This window comes from Petaurus breviceps, unplaced genomic scaffold, assembly GCF_028583685.1.
Source record: "Petaurus breviceps papuanus isolate PSGF00001 unplaced genomic scaffold, PetGlider_PUasm1.0 176, whole genome shotgun sequence".
NCBI classification, from domain to species: Eukaryota; Metazoa; Chordata; class Mammalia; order Diprotodontia; family Petauridae; genus Petaurus; species Petaurus breviceps.
In genome coordinates this window covers 8,089,995-8,107,800 of record NW_027185771.1, presented here as the reverse complement: position 1 = coordinate 8,107,800, position 17,806 = coordinate 8,089,995, and the positions used below count along the sequence as shown (strand labels likewise).

Sequence of the window (17,806 nt, the reverse complement as noted above, 5' to 3'; positions counted from 1 at the left end):
TTTCTTTCTTTCTTTCTTTCTTTCTTTCTTTCTTTCTTTCTTTCTTTTTTCCTTCCTTCCTTTTTTTTTTTTTGTCTTTTGGAGGGCAATTGGGGTTAAGCAACTTGCCAAAGGTTACACAGCTAGGTTGTGTGTGTGTTAAGTGTCTGAGGCTGGATTCAAACCCACATCCTCCTGATACAGGGGCAAGCACTTTACTCACTGCACCACCTAGCTGCCCCCCTTAAGGTGTTATTTTCTTCAATATTTCTTTCAAGTCTCCTTTAGCAGGCTGCTAACTTGCTTTTCATGATTTTCTTGCATCATTCTCATTTCTCTTCCCAGTTTTTCCTCTACTTCTCTTACTTGATTTTCAAAATCCTTCTTGAGCTCCTCCATGGCCTGTAACCAATTCATATTTTTCTTAGAAGCTTTTTTTTTTTTTAAAGCAATCGGGGTTAAGTAACTTGCCCAAGGTTACGTGGCCAGGTGTTTCTGGGTGGGTGCTAAGTGTCTGAGCCCGGATTCGATCCCCAGGTCATCCTGACTCTGGAGCCAGTGCTCTTACTCGCTGTGCTACCTGGCCGCCCCTTTCTTGTAAGGTTTTGATGCAGAAGTTTTGACTTTGTTGTCTTCTTCTGGTTCCATGTTTTGATCCCCCCAAAATATCCTATGGTCTGATTGCGCTTCCTTTGCTTGTTCATATTGCCAGCCAATTACTTGACTTTTGAGCTCTTTGCCACGGTAGAACTCTGCTTCCAGATTGGAGAGAGCTGTGTCCCAAATCACTAGGGTTTTCACAAATGTTGTCAGAGGTCTGGGGAGGGCACCTTTTCTATAGCCACCACAAGCTCTGGCACTTTGGCATTTCTCATTCCAGAACCACCACCCACAACTGCAACCCAGATCCAAGCAGGTCAAAGCAAGAGCTATTACCCTCTGAATGGTCACTTGATCTGCAGGCCAGCAGCTCCAGAGGCAGCCACATGGCTGCAGCTGTTGTGCCTCTACCACCTCTTGCCCTGGGGGCAGGGGACAGACCATGCTTTTGTGTCACCCAGTTCTGACAGGGTTCCCCACTGACCTTTTACTTTCTCTTTGGTGTTTATGGGTTGAGAAGCTAGAGTCTGTGCTCTGGGCCCATGATCCATCCTTTCTACTTTTTGTTTTAGGTGGGACAGAGTGAGTGGCATAGGATGAACAGTCAGGGTTGGGCTATGATCTTCATCACACATCTTATTGTATTACCTTTCCCCACAAACCCACCCTTCTTCCAACCTTTCCTATTCCTCTTGAGAGCACTAGAATATTTCCAGTCACCCAGGCTCACCATCTCTATCATCTTCCATTCCTGACTTTCCATCACCTTACTTCTCCAATCAGTTGCCAAATCTTGTCATTTCTATCTCTTCCACAACACCTCTTACATCTGTTTCCTTCTCTGTATTCACAAAGTCACCATCATAGTCCAGTCCCTCATCTCCTCTCACTGGAAAGACAAGTGCCATAGCTTCCTCCTTGGTCTCCCTCCCTCAAGTCCTTTTCCACTCCAATCCAGGTGCCAAAAAGATTTTCCTTAAATGCATGTCTGACAAAGTCATTCTCCTTAATAAACTTTAATGAATCTAAGATCAAATATTATTTTATCTTTTTTTTGGAGGGGGGAAAGCAGGGCAATTGGGGTTAAGTGACTTGCCCAAGGTCACACAACTAGTAAGTATTAAGTGTCTGAGGCTGAATTTGAACTTAGGTCCTCCTGACTCCAGGGCTGGTGCTCTATTCACTGCACCACCTAGCCACCCCAAATATTACTTTATCTTTAACTCATCCTTTTAAAATATCTATTTTATATGAATCTTATGATATACTTAATTGTTTACATGCTCACAGACATTATTAATAAATAAGTAAATATACTTGTTATTCAGTTGTTTCAATCATGTCCAACTCTTCATTACCTCATTTGGGGTTTTCTTGGCAAAGATATTGAAGTGGTTTGACATTTCCTTCTCCAGCTCATTTGATAGGTGAGGGAAGCAAGGTTAAGTGACTTGCCAAGGGTCACACAGCTAGTGAGTATCTGAGACCAGATTTAAACTCATAAAATGAGCCCTCCTAACTCCAAGCCCAGCACTCTATCTACTGTGCCACCTAGCTTCTCTGAGTAAATATAGACATATGCTCAAAATGTTTTCCTGAGCAGGTGTTCAATCAGAAAAGTTTGAAACCAATGCTCAAGGTACATGATAGCTTGACCCAAGGCCAAGGTTTCTCTTTAATTAAAGAGGCCTTTCCCAGAACTCTTAATGTCTTCAAGTATGGATTCTCAATATCAGAGTTTCCTCCCAGCCTCCACCCATGTACAAACAGGTAGGAACATGGAGAAACAGGGGAGAAGGAGACCTGGGAAGAAAAAATGGCTATACCATTGATTCTGCCATTAAATGCAAATTACTACTTACCTGATCTATCAGTAGAGTCATCAAATTCAACCTGGAACAAATATCCTGTATTCCATACATGAAGACAACAAGAAGGATCATAGTAGATTTTCAGAGGTTTCAAGTGAGGGTCATAGACACTGTCTCTCCACTGGATATTGATAGGAGATTGCTGAGTGCCTCCTGGTACAGATATGGGGCTCGTCCAGAGTGGATGTACTATAATCCAGAGAAAAGTAGACCGTGTTGATGAAGTCATTCTGCCAAGCACCCCATTAGCCAAACTGAAGCATTGGAGCCTCGGGCAAACCAAGCTGCCATTTGGATTTTGATTCTGCAAAATCATACCAGAAATTGAACAGTCTAAAAGAAAAGCCATTAAAGTAATATTTTGGTCACTTGCCTTGAGAGCAGATTGTTAAATTTTTATTGTGATCATTTACACCTTGCAAATTGGCAAGCACTATAAATCAGCGCTTGATTTATTATATTGGTTTCTAGGCTTAGAAAGTGATAGAGAGCATGTTAATAAATCAGATTAAGCTTAAAAGTAGGTCATGTTTACACAGTTCTTTTGGAAAGTCAGTTGCACCATCCCATGCCCCACCCCCATTCCCTGAATGTCCATTACTTGGCAAGGCAATGTAGAGTAGACTACAGAGGACCGGAATTAGAATCAGGAAGATTTGGGTTCAAATCTTACTTCTGATACCAAGTAGCTGTGGGATAGTAGGCAAATTAGTTAACTTCTTCAGGTGTGTTTCTCCAGTTATTAATGGGGGTAGCCTAGCAATACCTGCCTCTCATAATAGTTGTGAGATTTAAGTAAGATTAGGTAGAGAAAGAAAAAAAGAGATACATATGTGTGTATGTATACGTGTACATACACATGTATACATATATAGATATAAATATATATATATATATAATGTGTTTTTCCAACTTTCAAAGTTATATAAATTCATTAATTCAGTAGAATTAAGGGAAATAGTACCTGCTATGTGCTGGGTCCTAGGGAATACAAAGAAATAACAGCCAAGTTCCTGCCCTCTAAGAGCTTACATTCTTTATTGAGGAGATACTACCCATCTACAGAGAAGTAAATATCAGATATAAACAAAGTTATATAAAAACAACTTCAAGGGGGAGAAATAAATAACCATGGGTGGGGGTTTCAGGAGATGCCTCTCTTAGGAGATAGAGACTGAGCCAGACTTTTCTTGGAGGTGGAGGGAAGGGGAACACTTGGAGACACCTGAGGACACCCATGCAAAGGCATGGAAGTGAGAGATGAAGGCCAGGCACAGAGAGCAGTACTTGGAGGGAAGCCATACCAAGTATGGTCATTGGTATGCCTAAAGACTAAAGCTTCACTGCTTCCCTCTCACCTCTAGGAAAAAATACAAATTCCTTTGTTTGTCTTTTAAAACCACAATGTGGCTCCAGTCCACTTTTCTTTTCTTTCTTTCTGTTTTGCATTTTTTTTGGATGGGGAAGGGCAGGGCAATTAGGTTTAAGTGACTTGCCCAAAGTCACATGGCTAGTAAGTGTTATGTGTCTGAGGCCAGATTTGAATTCAGGTCCTCCTGACTCCAGGGCTGGTGTTCTATTCACTGCACCACCTAGCTGTCCCTCCAGTCCATTTTTCTAGCCCAATGGCCCATCTTTCACACACTCTATAGTCAGGCCAGACTGACCTTAATTGCCCTTCATTTTGGCCTTTCTACCTCTTGTCTCAGTGTCTTTGCAAAAGCTTGCCATCCCCACTCCCCTACATAAACCCCATCCCTGAAATGCCCTCCAGCCTCAGAATTTCTTCCTCAAAGGTCAGCTAAAAAGCCTGATCCCTGTAGTTACTAACAGCTTTCACTCCCCCAAATTACTTTGCACAGACCTTATGTATGTATACATTCATATATGCATATATGCTCATCCAGACATACATATCCGTGTGCATACATATATGCTCCTATATACATATATAGGAGGAAGAAAAGAACATAAGTCTGTATTAAGAGCCTACTATGTGCCAGGCACTTTACTAAGTGCTTTACAAATATTATTTCATGTGTGCTTTACAACAACCATGCAAGATAGAAGCTATTTTTATTCCCATTTGCAGCTCTAAGGACCAGCCCAAGTTCAGAGAGGATCATTACCAAGCTGGTTTCTGGGTAAGAATCTTTTGGGCACAGAGATAGTTCACAATCTTCTATGAAATTATAGAGGAGTTGTGACCTTTCCTGGTGAAGGGAATACTCACCCCTACAAAATTCCAGATCATCAAATTATAAACCAATGATAATGGACATGATAGGGTTTAGTCCCAAGAGACCCAGACTTGAAATGAAAACACCTGGCTGAGTTCCCTTCCTATCATCTGCCAGTCATGCTAAAGGGAAAACATGCCAAATTGGGGAACCAGGGAGTGAGATTTGGGTTGTGGGGCTTAGAAGGGTATGAGGCCTTGGGAAAGTGGGCAGTGAGAAGGTGATACAGAAATCCAAAAAACAAACTTTTCCCCCCTTCACGATTTTGTCTGGGTTAGTCCACACATACCCCTCATATAGATAGATAGATAGATAGATAGATAGAGATATAGACATCAATATAGATAGACAGATGTAGACATATTTCTAATAATATTTTAAAAATCAAAAGATTATAGAGCTGGAAGGGGTAGCAGAAGCCATCAAGTCCAATCTCATTTTATAAGTAAAGAAACTGGGGCATAGAGAAGTTAATTGATTTGCCCAGGGTTTCTTGTTGTTAAGTCATGTCCAACTCTTCATGACCCCAATTGGGGGTTTTTTGGAAAAGATGTTGAAGTGATTTGCCATTTCCTTCTCCAGCTCATTTTACAGATGAGAAAACTGAAGCAAACAAGGTTAAGTGACTTGTCCAAGGTCATACATGCACTAAGTGTCTGAGGCCAGATTTGAACTCAGGAAGATGAGTCTTCCAGACCCTAGACCTGACACTCTATGGCACCACTTAGTTGTCATCCCAGGATCACACAACTTGCAAATATTTGAGGTCACATTTGAACAGAGATCTTCTTGGACTCTATCCACTACACCAAGTCACCTTTTAATACCACTAAAATAGAAAGGATTAGCTTGGTTGGGCTATGTCTGCCCTGTCAAAACAAAATGGAAAACAGAGGTAATTGTTGGGTAAACCTACCTTTACTGCTAATTAATTAAAGAATTTCTTCAAATTTTAGCTTCAATATAAGTAGCACCATAAAGTGGATAGAATCCTGGATTTACCATCAGGAGACACCTGGTGTCACATACCAGAACTTACTTAAAAATTACATGATCTCGATCAAATTAGTTATTCTCTCTGATCCTCAATTTTCCTTATCTGTGAAATGGAGCTAGTAATACTTGTAGAGCAAACCCTTTATAGACCTTCAGGTACTATATGAATTATCATGAGGCTTATTCTTAGTTGTATTTACTTGGAACTAGGAGCCAAAATGGTCTTGCAATAGATACATTTGTAATAATCTAGGCAAAAAAAAGACTTTACAGTCAGGCCAACAAAACATCTTCACTTAGGCCTAAGGCAACGTGTGTCAAATCACATAAAATCAGGAGGAAAATTGGGAGCCTGTGATAGCTACACAAAATTACAGGAACTTATGATACCCATTTCTTCCCTGAGTTGACCTCTGGTCTCATTGCCAAAATGGTTTCCATTCATTCCTTCATCTCTCTGTATTGTTCCTCAGTTTGAGTCTTAGGACGTTAGGGACAATGGAAAAGTAAGGGATATGAGAAGGTCAGCATGGAGATAGGGAGTGGAAAGAAACTGGCTAGGGAGAGAAGGAGAAAGGCAGATTCACAAGACCACAGGGAAAACTAGTTCATTAAGTCATTTATAAGGAGAAAGAAGTTGGGGATTGAGAGAGAAAGGAAGGGAGGGGTATATTTAGCCCTGAAATTGATTTCTAGATTGGGTGAGGGTCTAGATAAGATGTTCTAATTAGTATAGTAATAAAATGGCATAGATTGTAGTGGAAGATGTATCCATCGATCCAATGAGAAATATTAATATGCTCCAATTCAATCTTTTTCTGCATGTAAGTCCTCCAATGATTGATATGGCAGTGAGTCTGAGTTGTTCAAAGCTATACCAGTGAGACACAAGCGTGGGCACATCTTACTAAGCTCAAAAACCTTACAATTCTGTCAGAGGATCTGCCCAGTTAGGGGAGGAGGGACTCATCACTAGAAGGTTGATGCTAGGTGATGGTTCTTTGGCCATAGTGACTCATGAAACAGATGAAACCCCCCCCAACAAAATGGCTCCCAGTCCTGGGGTACCCCCTTGTTCACCATCCACAAACATTAACAAGGTCATGAGCTTGCCACTGGAAGACCTATACCTGATTCACACTGTCATTAAGGCCTTCAAATGACAAGCCTTCCATGCGATCCCCAATGTCTACCAAATATGGTATAAACTCCTGAATCTGGCCTTGAAGATTCTCTACAACTTGGCTCTAACCCATCTTTCAAAGACTCATTTCATGTTGTTCCTCTTTATATACTCTGCAATCCAGCCAAATGGGACTTCTCTCTGGACTCTTGTCCTATCTTGCTTCCATGATTTTGCTCATGCCATCATCCAAACCTGTAAAGCCCTCCTTTGTCCTCCACCTCCCCCAGTTTCTGTTTGTAAAAGCCTATTCCTTCTTTCAAGCTCCAATTCAGGGACTTTCTCCTCCATGAAGCTCTCCCTGAGCTCCCTTACTGTACCCCACAGAGAAAGGATAATTTCTTACCTCAAACTTTTCATTTTGTTTTGCTTGGATCCATCTTCTTCATATCAGAGTTGTTTGTGAGTATGCTTTTACCTATCCCCTGTACCATTAGATTGTAAGCTTCTTGAGACCACAGTCTATATCCTATTGTCCAAGGTCCTATGTTTTCTTTGCATCTCCAGCACCCCATGCATAGTATTCATTGAATAAATATTATACCCATTTTAACTATCTCCTGGACTCTTTTCATATGGCAGAACCCATAAACAATCCATAAACCAACCATTCATCCTCATCTTTCCAAGTACAAGTAGAAATTACTAAGCATGATTTCATCTAGGTAGTGTGATAGCATCATCAGGATGAAAGTAAAATCTGCCATAGTTGAGATGGTAGCTTTTGAGTGGAAAAGTACAGAAGGTCAGGGTCACAGAGCAATCCAAAAAGTTAATGCATTCTTCATCTTGAAAATGGAACGGTATGATAAGAAGGAGTGAGTAGAAGAAATAAAAGGTGTGTTTGGAGGACAAGGAGTAGCCTAGTCTAGAAAGAGCAGAAGGTTCCCATAGAAGAATTAGCAAAGGGATAACTCTAGAAAGATGGATCAAGGTTCATGGAAGACCTAGAATCATAATGTAATTGTTAACTTATGGTTTCATATAGTCCTTATAACAACTCTGTTTTAAGTGATATAAATATCATAGTTCTACAGCTGAGGAAATAAGCTTCTACACATTAACAGAAAAATAGTATCCCAAATGAGATTGAACTCTGCCCTGATTGGACACATTTTGAGTATTGATCTAGGAACCACATCTTAGGAAGAAAATTGTCAAGCATGTTCTAAGGAGAGTAACAAAGATGGCAAGTGACCTGGAGGGCAGCAATGTAGGATTAGCTAAAACCTGGAAAAGAAGACCTACAGGTAACATAACTGCTGTCCTCTAATATTTGAAGGGCAATCATTTAGAAAAGATATATACTTACACTTGTCCTGATAGACCCCAGAGGGGAAAATGAAGAACAAAAGTTAGAAACTACAGAGGCACAATTTTGGCATGAGAGAAGGAAAAATTCCCACTTTCTAACCATTAGAATTGTTCCAAAGTGGAATGGGCTGCCTCTAGAGGAGATAAATTCCCTTTCTTTGTTTTTGTTTGTTTGTTTGCTTTTTGCTTTTTGGAGGGCAAGTTAAGTGACTTGCCCAAGGTCACATGGCTAGATTTTGTGTTAAGTGTCTGAGGCTGGATTTGAACTCAGGTCCTCCTAACTCCAGGGCCGGTGTGCTCTATTCACTGCACCACCTAGCTGCCCCAATAAATTCCCTTTCACTTGAGATCAGTAAGTGGTTAAGAAGGACATTATATTACCCTTCTTATATATATATATATATATATATTATATATAGTATATTATCATATATTATATGACAATATATTATATCACCAGGACATGAGGGAGAGTATTCTCATGTATACTCACTGCTCTTAATTCAAGAACAACCACATATTTACTTACAGGATTTATTCCTATTTCTTAGAACACAGGAACCTCCGGAGCATGTTCTTTCTGGTACCATCTGCTGATACCTGGGACTTCCTCTCACCTGTTTGCCGAAAAACAGGGAACTCAAACCTCTGAGGTTGTTGAAGGTCAAGATCCTGGCTCTGTACATCCTGGGCTGTTTCACTCTTGAGTCCCAGTGTTTCACAGCACCTCAATGGACATTCTGGTTTGTATCTGATGGATTCATGCTTGTTCTCCCTTTGAGGATTATTATGCCAAAGCTGAACTGTGCCTCCCACAGCATATAGAAGGCCATACAAATCTCAGAGCCAAATAGTTAATCTTCAAACTATCTCTGTCCTGACCCTTCACCCCAGATCAGTGTTGAATTTTGTTTGAGGATGGAGTGGGACAAGTGGGATTGGCTGAATAGGTCTGATTTGTATCTCTGTCCTTTGGTTTTGTCAACATGGGCTAGTTGGCCAACATGATGGCATTCTCAGAAGAGGACTTAAGGAAGTATATGAGATAAATGATAGGATACATGATCTTAGCTGTTAGTGAAATTACACTATCGCTTGAGAAGATAAGACTCTCTAAATCAAACACCTACAAAGACTTAGTTTGTCACTCAAGAAAAGACCTTCTTAACACAAAGCCAGACTGAAGCCAAATAATGATTCCTGAAGTTTGTCGGCCTTGCTTCCCCTTTCTCTTACTTCTCCCTATCTCCCCTTTAAGTGTTCAAGTTTCCCAACTCTTTTCAGATATCCAAGATAATGTGATTATAGATCCTAAAATGAAGGGGATTTTTAGCAATCCTGTAACAAATGAGGAAACTGAGACCCACAGAGTCCAAAGTCACACAGGTAGTTAATGACAGAATTAGGATTTAAACTCATCTTGCAACTCCAAATTCACCAAGCTAAGCTCATCTCACTTTCTACTGTTATTAGTCTGTTTCTCTAGCCAAGCCCTTCTGTCTCTTTACCTCTTGTCTATACCAAAACCTCTTTTTGTGAAAAGGCAACATGTAGGTCATTTATACCTTAATATGAATTTAAATCTAAGTATTACCTTTTCCAAGGGAATATTAATTTTAAGTCATCTCTGAAGCAGGAGAGGGAGGGAGTAAAAACTTTTGTCTCTGGTTAAGGAAGTTTAAACAATTCCAACAGGTGGGAGAGTTTTTTGTCTGTAGGAAATTATTTCCTCTGGAGAAGAGAACAGAGCTTTGGATTTGGAGTTAGAGGACCTGGATTCAAAACTGAAAATTACTTATGTGTTGTCCTGAGCAAGTCATGTCAAGTCTCTCTGTGCTTCGATTTCCTCATCTGCAGAAGAAGGAGATTGGACTCGATGACTTTAGAGGTCCCTTGTAGCTCTGATGAATCCCTTTGACAATATTTCTAAGAATTGGTCGTTTAAATCATGGTCTCAAGAGATTCTGGAGTTGGAGTCAGGAAGATCTTAATTCAAATCCTTCCTCAGACACTAGTTGTATGACCTTAGGCAAGGCACTAAACTTCTGTCTGCCTCAGTTTCCTCTTCTGTTTAAAAAAGCAAAGAAGTTGGACTCAATTGTCTCTAAGGTCTCTTCTGGTTCTGCATCTATGAACCTATGATCAATGCCTCATGCATGGTAGGCACCCGCTAAATACTTGTGAGTGAATGAATGAACAAATGGAAGGGCTACCATGCTTGAAAGTTACTCAGCCAGACTGTTCCTGCCATTTTGCACAATCGTCATCAGACTTGCCAGATTAATTCAGGTTGAGTAAAATACAGGCAAACAAATATTTAAGCAAGTGGTGTTTGTTTTAAAGGCTCATGAAAAAGATTGGCATGCCTGGAAAAATGAAGGACATTCTCTTGTTAGGACTGATCCACCCTAAGGGAGATATTAAAATCACTGGCCCCACTCCTATCCTCAAGCATGAGGTCACTTAACCTTTGTGCTGGGGTGGTTGGGGTGCTTGGGATCTTTGTAAAACCAATTGGCAACATCGGTCTGTAACATCAATTTGTAAAACAGGTTTGTACAATTGCCCTGTCTCAAACTCTGCCCCTTCCCCCTATGGCACTCTGCCTAGGCAACAACTTGTGACTCCTTTGTTCTTATTTAATCTCCTCATGTCTCCTCTGATCTGGCCCAAATCTACTTCTTTGTTCTTGCCTATTGTCTCCTCCAGTCTGGTCCAACTCTCATCTAAACATATGCACTGAAGTCACAAGTTCCTCTCCGTCAGCCCTAACCTTTATCTATGCACTGAAGTCCCTTGCATATCCATCAGGTCAGCGCTGACAATGGCAGCCCTACACTTTAAAAGTAAAAGCCTGTACCCCTCTCACTTGCAGGTCCCCTAAGGACTCTTGCCCACTTCTGTAGAAGCGTAAAAATAAACGTCTACAACTCTGACTCCAATTAAGCCTGAGACCTTGAATTCTTTCCAGACACTATTACAGGTTTTCTGATCTTAGATAAGATCAGAGCTCCTGCTGAACCTATTGGGAGCTATCCCTCATTATTTGTGGGCTTCAGTTTCTTCATCTGTAAAATAGGAGTCTAGATCAATGTAAAATAGGTCTAGATCAATGGTGTCAAATTCAAATAGAAACAGGGATCTTTAAACTGTACATAAGAATTCCTGTGGGCTGCATATTGACTTAGAAAACCACACATGTTTATATATTCTTTTTTAAAATTAATTTGCCAGCACATTAAAATCAGATAGGAAGTACATTTTAATCTGATTCATCCCTGCCTCTGGAGTGCTATGGATCCCATGTGGCACACAGGCTGGGTTTTTGATCCCTCTATTCCATATGCCTTCCAAAGTTTCTTCAATTTCTCCATCAATTATTGTATGGTCCCATTCTGTTTCTTACTGAAAACCCTGAATACTTGGGTCATTAAAACACACAGACAACAAATGCAGAGCCATCTAATTTATGTAAATAGCACCATTCTATGGTTCTTTATGTGCTATCATTATTCTTATTGTTTTAATTACTCCTGACATCATGAGACTGGAAGACTGCTAAGTACATCTTCTGTAGCTTTGGAACCTTTCACTTGGCCAGCTTGGAAAGGAAGAAAGAAAGGAAAGAAGGAAGGAAGAGACAGAGGGAGGAAGAAAAAAAGAATGGTAGGAATCAAGGGAGGGAGGGAGGGAGGAAAAAAGGAAGGAAAGAAGGAAGAGAAAGAAACCAGACTTCTAAGCTAATAGTATTTTGGTTAGGTTTATTTCTCTCTTCTAATCCCTGTTTAGTTTTTTTTTTGCATTAACAAAAATCTGAATCTAAAATAGTCCTGAGAATTAATGTAAATAGGTAAATTAGCCCTATAGGTCTTCTTTAAAGTATTTGTTTACATCATCCTCTACCTGGGGGCAGATCTTTCTGCCACAATCCTCCTTTCCTGGTCTCTTCTCCTTGAATATAAGCTTCTTGACCTCAGCCAAGACTTGACAAAATTCAGCACCCTCCATTCATTGAATAAAGAAAGGGGGTTCTGGTTGTCAGATGGTATGTACTAGTCAGACCCATTTGCTATGTTGTTTATTTTTTTTTTCTCAGCAGTTTTTCTTTCTTACAAAGGAATGCCTACTTATGATGGGAAGACCTTGGAAGGAAAGGGTATGCCTGGAAATTACTGTGATGTAAAAACAAGAAGTATCAATAGAACTTTTAAAAATAAACCATAGAAGATGATGGAGTACAGGCAGACACCTGGCTGAATTCTCCCGACATTCCCTTCCAAACAACTTTAAATTAAAATGACCCTCCAAATAAAATCTTGGAGCAACAGAGCCAACAAAAGGGCAGGGTGAGGCATTTATCCAGCCTAAGACAACTTAGGGGGTCCAAGGGAGAGATCTATGGCACTGAGGTGGGGGCTTGCCTGCAATGTAGCTGGGGAACGTTTGGGGCGTGGCCAGACAGCAGTAGCAGTTTGGGGAGCTCACAGCCTAGAGACGGTAAGAGGGTCAAATAATTGGCCAGAAAGAGATTATAGGGGATCCTTGTGGACACAGAGTGCAACTGGTGCTTATCAGCAACTATTGTCCATAAGCAGTTCTGGGTCACAGTTCTAGGGTGAAGAAGAATACTTGTGGTTGATCACAAGGGAGCTGGGGCCCTGGTCATAATTCCAAGGCAGAAAGGAGGTCTATCTATCACTTGCAGTTGCAGGAGAGAAAAGAACTTGGTTCTAGGGTCCAGAGGAATGCTCGGCTTGCAACTTCAGGAAAGCAGAGTTGTTTCCTGGGTAAAGACTAGAGTATGGTGTAATGCCATACACAAGCAGCTTTCCAGAAGAATGCTACTGTGAACATCTTTTAAGGTTCTGATTACACAGTATAGTAATCACTCTATTTATTCCATAACAAATCAAAGCAAAACTTTTAGAAAATTGAGGTACAGCATTCACAATATTACAACTTATCACAGAAAAATCACAATATAATATTCACAACATAGTCTCAAAATACAATAGTCAAAGTCTTCCACTCATGGGGCAACTAAGTTAACTCAGTCACTTATCAGTAACAATCATCTCAAAATACAATAGTCAAAGTCTTCCACTCATGGGGCACACTTGATTAACTCAATCAGTCACTTATTCAGAACCCTCCACCCCTTATGTCACTAGTAAACTATAATTCCATAATTACTCAGTACTTAAGGAGAGGTCTTTTCATCTTGACTTGGGGCCTGTTCTCAGATTCCCTGGATCCCCTTCCATGGTTCCAGATTCTACCTGGATTCGCTAGACTGACACCTGGGTTCAATGGCAGACAGTTCCCAGTTCCTTGACCAGCTCTCTGGGTAGCTCCTGCTCCACACTGAAGTTCACAGGGTCTGGTCTATGTCAGATCCTTCACCATTTCTGCTCCAGGGAATCCAACGCTCAACCAAGCCACAAAGAAAGTCTCAGCATAAAGTCATGCTTCCTCAGTCACCTGGGCTCTGGGCTCCGGGGATCCTGTTCAGAAGAAGCTCCACCACCACAAGTTCTCAGGAAATTCTGGCTCATTTGTCCATTCTCTCTTCTGTAGCTGCTCTGACACCAGATCCTGGTCTCAAGAAATTCTGATGTGCCCTCTGGGGCTTTTCCTTATATATACACAGCATTAGCTTCCTGTTCCATCAGCCAACCTCTTCCTGTTACATTAGTAACAGGAGACAGGAGGTCATACCTTCTGTTTCCCAACAGAGGTTTGATCAGTTACTGAGTGCTAAGTACCTGCTACTTTTGCCAACACAAAGGGATCTTCAAATTCAAAATTACATTACCATTACACATGGGTCAGAAAAGAAGTGACCCATGCCTCTCCTCTGATCACACCATCTTATAAACTTGCAGAAGTCCAGAACTGGCTCTGAAAATAGTAGCACAAAAAAGCCTGAAGTTTGGGATAGCTTCTCTCCACCTCCATGTGAGCAGAACTGAACTTTAACATAAAGTTCAAAGTCAGGAAAGAGGCTGGAAAAATGAGCAAACAACAACAACAAAAATTTGACCATAAAAAGTAATATTGTAGTAGGAAAGACCAAGACATAAACTCGGAAGAAATCAACTATGTGAAAACATCTACAAGCAACACCTCAAACAAAAACATGAATTAAATCCAAGCCCAATAAGAATTCTTGGAAGAGTTAAAGAAAGAGAAAGAGTAGTAGAGAAAATATTGGGGAAAGAAATGGAAGTGATGCAAAAAAAATATGAGAAGAAAATGACAGATTGCTAAAAGAGGCACAAAAAAAGTACTAAAGAAAATAACACTTTAAGAAACATAATTGGATTAATGGTAAAAGAGGCACAAAAATTCACTGAAGAATTCCTTAAAAAGCAGAATTGATCAAATGAAAAAAGAGGCACAAAAGATCACTGGAAAAAAAAAAACTAATTCTTTATAAATTACAAATTGGTTGAGTGAAAGTCAATGACTCCATGAGACATCAAGAAACAACCAAAGGCAAAAGAATGGAAAAAAAAATAGAAGCAGATATGAAATATCTCATTAGAAGAACAACCGACCTGGAAAATAGATCCAACAAAGATAATTTAAGATTTATTGGACTAACTGAAAATCATGATAAAAAAAAAAAAGCCTAGACATTGAATTTTAACATAGCATAAAGGAAAACTGCCCCCAAGGAGATCCAGAGGTCAAAATGGAAAATGAAAGAATCCACCAATCACCTTCTAAAAGAGTTCTCAAAATGAAAACTCCCTAGAATACCATAGCTAAACTCCAGAGCTCCCAGGTCAAGGAGAAAATATTGCAAACAGCCAGAAAGAAAAAATTCAAATATCATGGCTCTATAGTTAAGATTTAGCAGCTCCTCATTAAAAGAGCAAAGGGTTTGGAATATGACATTCCAGAAGGCAAAAGAACTTGGATTACGATCAAGAATAATTTACCCAACAAAAATATTTATAGCAGTTCTTTTTGTGGTGGCCAAGAATAGGTAGTTGAGGGGTTGCCCATCAATTGGGGAGTGGCTGAACAAGTTGTAGTATATGAATACAATATAATACTATTGTTTCATAAGAAATGATGAGCAGGCAGACTTCAGAAAACCTGAAAAGACTTACATGAACTGATGCTGAGTGAAGTGAGCAGAACCAGGGCAACATTGTATACAATAACAGTCACATTGTGTAATGACTAACTTTGATACATTTAACCCTTCTCAGCAATGCAAGCATCTAAGACAACTCCAAAAGACTCATGATGCAAAATGCTATCCACATCCAGAAAAAGAACTACGGAGTCTAAATGCTGATGGAAGCATATTATTTGCTGTCTCTATTTCTTTTTGTTTCTTCTTTTTTTTGTGGTTTCCCCCATTGGTTCTAATTCTTATTTACAACATGACTAATGTGAAAATATGTTTAATATGAATATATATGTAGAGTCTATATCAGATTGCATGCCATCTTGGGGAAGGGGGAGGGAAGAAAGGGAGATAAAATTTAGAACTCAAAATCTTATGGAAGGGGCAGCTAGGTGGTGCAGTGAATAGAATCCTGGAGTCAGGAGGACCTGAGTTCAAATCTGGCCTCAGACACTTAACACTTACTAGCTGTGTGACCTTGGGCAAGTCACTTAACCCCAATTACCCTGCCTTCCCCCCTCCAAAAAAAAAAGCAAAAAAAAACTTATGAAAGTGAATGTTGAAAACTAAAACTAGCTAAATAAATATTTTTAAAGGAATACTAAAAAAGAAAGAAAGAATAATCTACCCATGGATATTTAATAAAAAAGAGGACTTTCAAGAATCCCTAATTAAAAGACCAGAGCTGAACAAAAACACTAATCTTCAAATACAAGATTCAAGAGAAGTATAAAGAGTTAAACAGGAAAGAGAAAATATAAGAGATTTAATAAGATTAAACTGTTTATATTCCCACATGGCATGATGATGCTTGTAATTCTTAAAAACTTTATCACAATTAGAGCAATTAGGGGGCGGATAGGTGGCACAGTGAATAGACTGCCAGCCCTGGAGTCAGGAGGACCTGAGTTCAAATCTGTTCTCAGATACTTGACACACTTACTAGCTGTGTGACCTTAGGCAAGTCACTTAATCCCAATTGCCCTGCCCTCTTCCCTCCAAAAAGCAAAAAAAAAAAAAAAACAACAACAACCCAAACAAACAAATAACCCAATTAGGACAATTAGGAGAAATATACATGGACAGAGGGTAAAGGTATGAGTTGACCATGATGGGATGATAGCCAAAAACTACCCCACAAAATTAAGGGGTGAGAAAGAAGATTGCACTGGGAGAAGAGGAAAGGGAGAAATTGAATGGGGTAAATTATCTCACATGAAAGAGATGCAAAAGAGCTATTACAGTGGATGGAAAGATGGGAAAGGTAGTCAGGAGCCCATGAACTTACTCTTATCAAAATTAGCTCAAAGAGAAAATAACATCCTTTTCAAATCATAATACAATAAGAATTACATTTAAAAGGTAATGGAAAGATAGATAAAAAAAATTAATTGGAAACTAAATAATATAATCCTAAAGAATAAGTGGGTCAAAGAACAAATCATAGAAACAATAAACAACTTCATTAAAGAAAATAACAAAAATGAGACATGACAAAATTTATAGGATGCAGCCAAAGCAGTACTCTCTCTAAATGCTTACATCAATAAAATAGAGAAACAACAGATCAATGAATTAGGCATGCAACTTAAAAAAAAAAACAGAAAAAGAACAATTTAAATCTCCAATTAAACATCAAATTGGAAATCCTAAAACTCAAATGATAGATTAATAAAATTGAAAATAAGAAAGCCATTAACCTAATAAATAAAACTAGGAACTAGCTTTTATGGAAAAAACCCCAACAAAATAGGATAAATCATTGGTTAATTTGATTTTAAAAGGAAAGAAGAAAATCAAACTACCAGTAACAAAAAATGAAAAGGGCAAATTCACCACCAATGAAGAGGAACTTGAAGCAATTATTAGGAGCTCTTTTGTCCCATTATATACCAATAAATCTGATAATCTAAGTGAAAGGAATATTTACAAAAATATAAATTACCCAGATTAACAGAAGTGAAATAGAATACTTAAATAACTACATCTTAGAAAAAGAAATTGAACAATCCATCAACAAATTCCTTTAGAAAAAATCCTCAGGGGGAGGCTAGTTGGCACAGTGAGTAAAGCACCAGCCCTGGAGTCAGGAGGTCCTGAGTTCGGTTCCAGCCTCAGACACTTAACATCCACACACACACACACACACACACACACACACACACACAAAAACTAGCCGCTAACCTTGGGCAAGTTACTTAACCCCAATTGCCCTCCAAAAGGAAAAAATCCTCACGGCCAGACAGATTCACAAGCAAACTCTATCAAACATTTAAAGAACAATTAATCCCAATACTATATAAACTATTTGGAAAAATAGGCAAAGAAAGAATCCTCCCAAATTCCTTTTATGACACAAACATGGCACGGCACTGATACTTAAGCCAGGAAGAGTGAAAATAGAGGAAAAAATCTATAGATCAATTTCCCTAATGAATGTTGATGCAAAAATTTTAAATAAAACACTAGCAAGAATATT

At 39.3% G+C, this 17,806-nt stretch overlaps 1 protein-coding gene across 1 annotated transcript in view; it reads right to left on the bottom strand.

Annotated features, from left to right (window-relative positions):
• Positions 1–17,806, bottom strand: part of CA5A (carbonic anhydrase 5A) — an 88,515-nt gene that overhangs the window by 47,910 nt on the left and 22,799 nt on the right. Inside the window, exon 3 of the mRNA XM_069085884.1 lies at positions 2,442–2,639. Within this exon, the coding sequence (XP_068941985.1) occupies positions 2,442–2,639 (198 nt within the window). The remainder of the gene's footprint in view (positions 1–2,441; positions 2,640–17,806) is intronic.